This window comes from Paroedura picta, chromosome 6 (genome assembly GCF_049243985.1).
Source record: "Paroedura picta isolate Pp20150507F chromosome 6, Ppicta_v3.0, whole genome shotgun sequence".
Lineage (NCBI taxonomy): Eukaryota > Metazoa > Chordata > Lepidosauria > Squamata > Gekkonidae > Paroedura > Paroedura picta.
In genome coordinates, this window is record NC_135374.1 from 84,732,702 (window position 1) to 84,738,722 (window position 6,021).

The following is a 6,021-nucleotide window of genomic DNA, read 5'->3' on the forward strand; positions in this document are numbered from 1 at the left end:
CATGTTGGAAGGCTTAGCAGAAGGGAGGGACCACAGGTCATGGCTGGCTTCCAGGGCCAATTAAAAGACCTCTGGTGAGGTTGTCACAGAAGCATGTACTCAGATGCATAATGAAAAAAATGGGTGGATTACTGAAAAGATATATGCAGACTTTTTATTGTCAAACTAGGATTTTTTGCAAATCATTTAATGTGACTTTTGTACAGTCCCACATTTGGGGGAGGGTCTATGTATGAGCAGGTCTGCCATCAGAAGTCTTTACAGCATTGTGTACTGGAGCCAATAAGCTTGGTCCCCCCCCCCCAGGGCCCACATACTTCAATGCAGGTGTATTCCTATTCTCAGTTCTCTTTTGCTGCTAAAGGAAAAGCTCTCCTTTTTGGAGTCTCTGGTTTTTGTGCTAGTGAGGAATGTTCTACCAGGTCCATATTCCAATGGGCCTGATCACAGTCATGCTCACCTCTGACACATCATGCCTCATCTGAGCCACTAGCTAAGAGGATAAAGCATAAACCCAAAGAAGGATAAATGCAAAGCTACATCTTGGCAACACGCCTTGTCTGCACTCCTGAGCTTATTCCCAGCCCTTTAAGAGAAGCTTAGGACCCCATCCCTGGGATCCCCTCCAATTTCAAATATGGATGGGGAAGTAGCAGATGTACTGGCAGGTCAACTTCTGCATGACTCAGAACCAGAGCAGATAGAAATGGTTCCATGACTGCAGCCTTAACTGCCTAATGTGATGGCTGTCAAGCTTATACATGATATCTCCAGGTTATCCGGAAAACAACTTGGCCCATGGATACATCTGCTATCAACAACAGTTTCATGTAGGCATCATTCTTCTTTACCTATGTATTTGTTTGCAGCAAATACAGCCTCTTAATCTTCACTCAAGGAGGAATGTCAGATTGCAGTAAAGAGAAGAGTAACATCAGATTGAGTTCAAAGTTAATAATTCTGTGGTGTCCAAAACCTGGCATCCTGCATTGCTATAATCTCCACATAGGACTTCACAGAAGACTGATGATGAAAACAAACTTACACTTACTTGTACCTATTGTTCATCGAGTATCTTCTGTGCAGGCACACATACCCTCCCTCCTGTCTTGCTGGTGCTTGTGGTTTCTGGTTAGAAACAAATTTTCTGGCTTGGGTGCACAGCACCCCTGGAGACTTTTAGCTGTAAAGACCTCTCAGATGGCAGTTTTGTTCATGTGCTGTTCCCACCCATCCACATGTGCTTGCACAAAGGACATTCAATGAACCATGGTTACAGGTAAGTACACCTTTGTTTTTCCCCCTGCTGTCTCAGTCATTTGAATGGCAGCAGTTTATGTCTGAATTTTTACACAGATGCTTCTAGAGGTTTGCTAAACACAAGGCTGTGTTGTATGCCAGCCAAGTTTTTGTTTAGTGAGAAATTTCTACTGAAATCCAGTTGTGAAATCTGAGTGTCAATTTCATCTGAGGAAGAGTAGCTCATACAAAAAAAAAACTTTACATGGGGATGTGATGTGTAAATACTATTTAAATAGATGTGTGCCTTAGTCTGGGCATCATTGTCGATTTTTTTTAATGCAATGGAGTAAATAAGGCTTGAATGGCTAAGAATGTAAGGAATTGGAGAGGCCTGTTTAGGGCTATATTTGGAAGAATTTCAAGTCCCTTGGGATCCACATGGGTTGCATTCCTGCCTTTATCAAAAGAATGTTTCAGATTACTTAGACTCCATCTGAAGTATTCACGTGCACCTTCCACTTAAAGCAACATAATCCCGGGTAGACGTATTAAGTTGTCAGTGTTTTTAAAAGCTATTTTCATGCTTATGAGATTATTTAGAAATTATACACAAACATTGTGTTGGCTGTAATTGGTAGCTTGATCTGGGATAAAGCTGAACAAATTATGAAAGGCAGGACCTCTTTGAGAATGTGGATTGAAGCTGAGTTCTTGTTTCCGGTGTAAAGGACTCCTGGCATGGCCCCAGAGGACTGTGGAGAACAAACAGTGCCTGGCTTTGGAAAAGGGAAGAAAAATTATTTGGGACATTATAGACCAGTTAGTTGGGCTGGCTGCCTGGGAATATTGTAGAGCATCTATGTTACAAACCAGCTGTTTTCTTTCCTTTGTCCGCCACAAAACTACTTTAATTTCAGCAACAAAAATATTGGAGAATGGTAGCAGAAAATAATATCAGGTCAATTTGAGAGAAGAAAAAGCCCTGATGTAAATATAAATTGATAAATCGTATTAACATAATGTGATCTTTTTTTAAAAAAAACCCCTGCCCTGGATTCTGTTTCCCACCCAGAATCATGAACGGCTTAGAGATGAAGACTCGGATTTTATTCTTAATGACAGTGACCTGACCTTGACGTACGGGGACACTACAATAACTGCTAATGGATCCTCCGGCTCGCACACCGCTACTACTAGCCTTGATGGCAGGAAGACAAAAAGTAACTCAGAGGAGGCTCTGGAACGTGATTTGGGAACAGAAGCACCTGAGGTGATGAGCAGAGGGACTCGACTAGTATTTCCACTGGATGCATGATGATCTGCTCAGAAAAGACAGCAATATGCCCAAGGGTCCCAGATGGCTCTCGGTGCCAATGGCAGTGGGAGTTCTTAGCCAGTTCAATTAATGTCTCTTGTGCAAGTGGTTTATTAAGGTCTGAAGATGCCAACTTTGATCCTCTCTCTTTTAACTTGATATAAGAAGCTGGCATTGTCTAAACCAGACAAGTGAAAAATTGGGCCAGCCTCTCTTTAAAAAATGCATACTTGAAATTTTACAGCAGCATGCTATAATCATCTCATTTTGCTGCAGCACTAATCTGACAAGGGATGTCAGAATGTTAACTGTAAGAACCGGCCAACAGAAAAGGCACTTGGTCTGGAAAGCACAGGGGAGGATGCTGGTGTCTGTCATGAATGGAAAGTGCAATGTTTAATTGTGTTATACTTGAAAAAAGGAAGGAACAAAAGATGATAATTATACAATGCAAAACATTAACGTAAGTATCATTGTTCTGAGATGTCACTGAGAAACAAAGCTCCATTTCATTTCAGGAGAATTTTTAATAGTCCTTGCTAGTATCTGTTTCAAAGGGGAAGCTTTACTTCTTCTAATAACCTGGAAAATGTACTGACAGTTAAGAGATCCATGGTTGCATCACAAGCTGAGAGTTCTGTTAAGAGAGCCATGGGTGCATCACAAGCAAGAACATTTATTTGCAATCAAAAACATTTGTGTCCTGTCTTGTACCCTTCATCCATGTGGTTCTCTTGCTAAAGTCACAGAATTCTTTGGTGGAAAAACAAAGTAGTGACCCTGTGACCTGTATAGTAACCTTCCTCTTCACAAGTGGAGGTGTTTAAATACTGTGAAGACTAAGTACTGGATGCAATGCAACGGCTATTTCAAAATTCATGGCATCTGGTTCATGTTCCTGTAACATTTCTGGATTTCCACTCTGTATTTAATCAAGGAGGATGAGGCAGCCCAAATGTTTCTCTTTACATGATGCTTAGAGCAAAAAAACAAAGTGCTTTTGTTTCTCTGGAAATCATGTGGATGTGTTAGCGGCATGTTGCACTGTTATCCAGATATTTTCAAATGGTGCTGTGCCTTTTTCCTGTAATAATAGAATAATATCATGTTGTAATGTGAAAAGAAAATACTTTGTATAGGATACAAAAAAATGAATGACCTCAATGATGCAATTAGATCTCTTTTACTTCCCTGCATACGAGCTCAGCTACCGAAAGCAGGATTCAGTGTAATGTTTTGACAGTAATAGGTAGGCTTTTTCTTAAACCAATTACCTTGTAAGTTAATTGTGACAAATATGCTTACGGAAATCTAAAAAAAAAAGTCCTCTTTCTCCCTACCACCATGAAATCAAACTTTTACTTGCCATTTTATCTTAGTCTGTTTTGTGCAGCATAAATGAAATTTGAACCAACCTAATAAAGTTCATAATTCTCTTCTTTTCTGGTGTGGTAATTGTTGCATGCAAAGCAAAGAGGATTGCAGCCGTTATGGGAGTTGAACCAGTAAGTAAGAAGCTTACTCTTTCACATTAGCCATGAACTCCCAATCCTGTGAGTTTGTGCAAGCTAACGTTTCAGTGATTTCAGTGAGCTTTCTTCCAAATAAGTATGCAGAGGATGGTACCCTTCTGAAATCCCCTGGGGTTTATGCCTGTATATTTTTAGTGCCGACAATAAGGCAAGATGATACAGCAGTGCAAAAACACCGTGAAAACAACCCTGATTAGAACAGGTCCCGGTGGAATAAGGGGGGGAAACATTGATTCTTGCGAGACAAAAAATGACTTCTTCAAAGCCTATTAGAACCAATATTAATTTGCTCTGTTAGGACCTATAGTTAAGCAAGCTTTTCTCTGATAGTTGCCAGTCTTCCTTTTCACTCCATTTCAGATTCAAATTCATGAAGTTTCAGAATGACTACGTCTAAGAAATGTGCCTGACGACATGCATGAGTAGAGTAAGACCTGGCATGGTTTCACACTATATGCTTTTTATATGCGCATATGTCATGGCTCTGTTGTCATCCCTTGAGCAGGCCTGGGGGAACCATTGGACATGTTCCTGCTCAGTAAGTTGTCATATGTTTTGTATGACATACCAACATTTTTTTCAAACTACAAACTATGGTTTAATTGTAGCTGGGAGCCTTGGCTCGGATGGAGAACTGCTTGGGAATCCCAGCCTGGAGTGAACGCTTTAATCAGCAGTTCTGACTTAGTGACAAATTGACTTTATTATGCATGTGCAAGAGCTTAAATTGACCATAAGATCCCAAGATATGGTTGGAAGGCATGTGATGCAATAGTAGTGCTACAGCTTAGCAGGTATGTATCTGATCCATGTCGAGATGGGAGACATCTTGGACCTTACGTAGACAGACCCATGTTTAAGGATGTGCATTTGGCTTATCCAAGCTGAAAAAATATTCCCCCCTCCAAAAAAATACTTCATCTGTATTTTTCATTTATTAATGCAGCTGGATCTTTTTTTCTACTAAAATGGCCAAGCCCAAAAATGTCTGGGCTTTTTTTGGACCGCTGGATAGCCAGAGTTAATGCATTTAAAGGGACCAAGATCCTTTTAAATGCCTTAGAGTTAGTTCACTCTCACAGCTTGAACTCTGAATATGAGGCATTTAAAGGGACTGAGTTCCCAATACCTTGGACTTTACTCCAAGCTACACAATTTCATGGCTCGGAGTGGAAAAGGTCCCTGGAAATTCCTTCTGTTAATAGTTGAGATTTCTTCTATTCAGAAAAGGAGGAGGAAATTTGGGAAGGGAGATCTAGATAGAAGTGGGGAAACAGTTGTTAGCCTGGCAGACCAGTTCTAAGATAATGTGATCAGCTCAATTGAGTTTATTCCTTGATCAGGCTTAAAACAGGGCACCTTCCACTCATCAAGCCACATGGAAAAGGCAAATGCTTAGAGTGAACTGACTGGATCCATTGAAATGCCTCAGAATCAGAGCTGAAAAATTCGGCATCCCCAATTATTTACCAAATCTGTAATACCACACAAGTATTTGAATTTAGGAATAACCAATATTTGTGTGGGTTCAATATACCTGAACCCCCAAAATACCATGAGTTTGCTTGCACACCCCTACCCCTGTTCCATGAAAGGTGGAATATAAATGCAATAACTTAATAAATTGGGAAGAGGGGAAAGGAAGAAAAGGTACATGAGCTTTAGGTTTCATTAGGTTTATCCATCTAGAGCAGCCTTTCTTAACTTTGTTACCATTGAGAAACCCCTGAACTATTCTTCAGGCTTCTAGAAACCCCAGAAGTGGTGCAAGTGTGCAGAATATGGTTGGGAAGCATAGCTGTGTACATGCCCACCTGGGCCTCCTCACCTTCCCCATCCCCTCCAAGTCCATCATTGGATATTTTAGGAGAGGGGGCATGTCAACATGACTATATATGGCGAGTTCATGTTGAATAGCAAGGAAAACTGCCC

The 6,021-nt window shown here is 40.7% G+C and overlaps 1 protein-coding gene across 4 annotated transcripts in view; it reads left to right on the forward strand.

Moving 5' to 3' along the window:
* SLC9A7 (solute carrier family 9 member A7) overlaps positions 1-3,996 on the forward strand; it is a 66,303-nt gene extending 62,307 nt beyond the window's left edge. For all 4 annotated transcript variants that reach the window (XM_077343396.1, XM_077343398.1, XM_077343397.1 and 1 more), the window contains one exon: positions 2,315-3,996. In XM_077343396.1, the coding sequence (XP_077199511.1) occupies positions 2,315-2,557 (243 nt within the window). In that variant the 3' untranslated portion in view covers positions 2,558-3,996. The remainder of the gene's footprint in view (positions 1-2,314) is intronic.
* Positions 3,997-6,021: the final 2,025 nt, after the last annotated feature.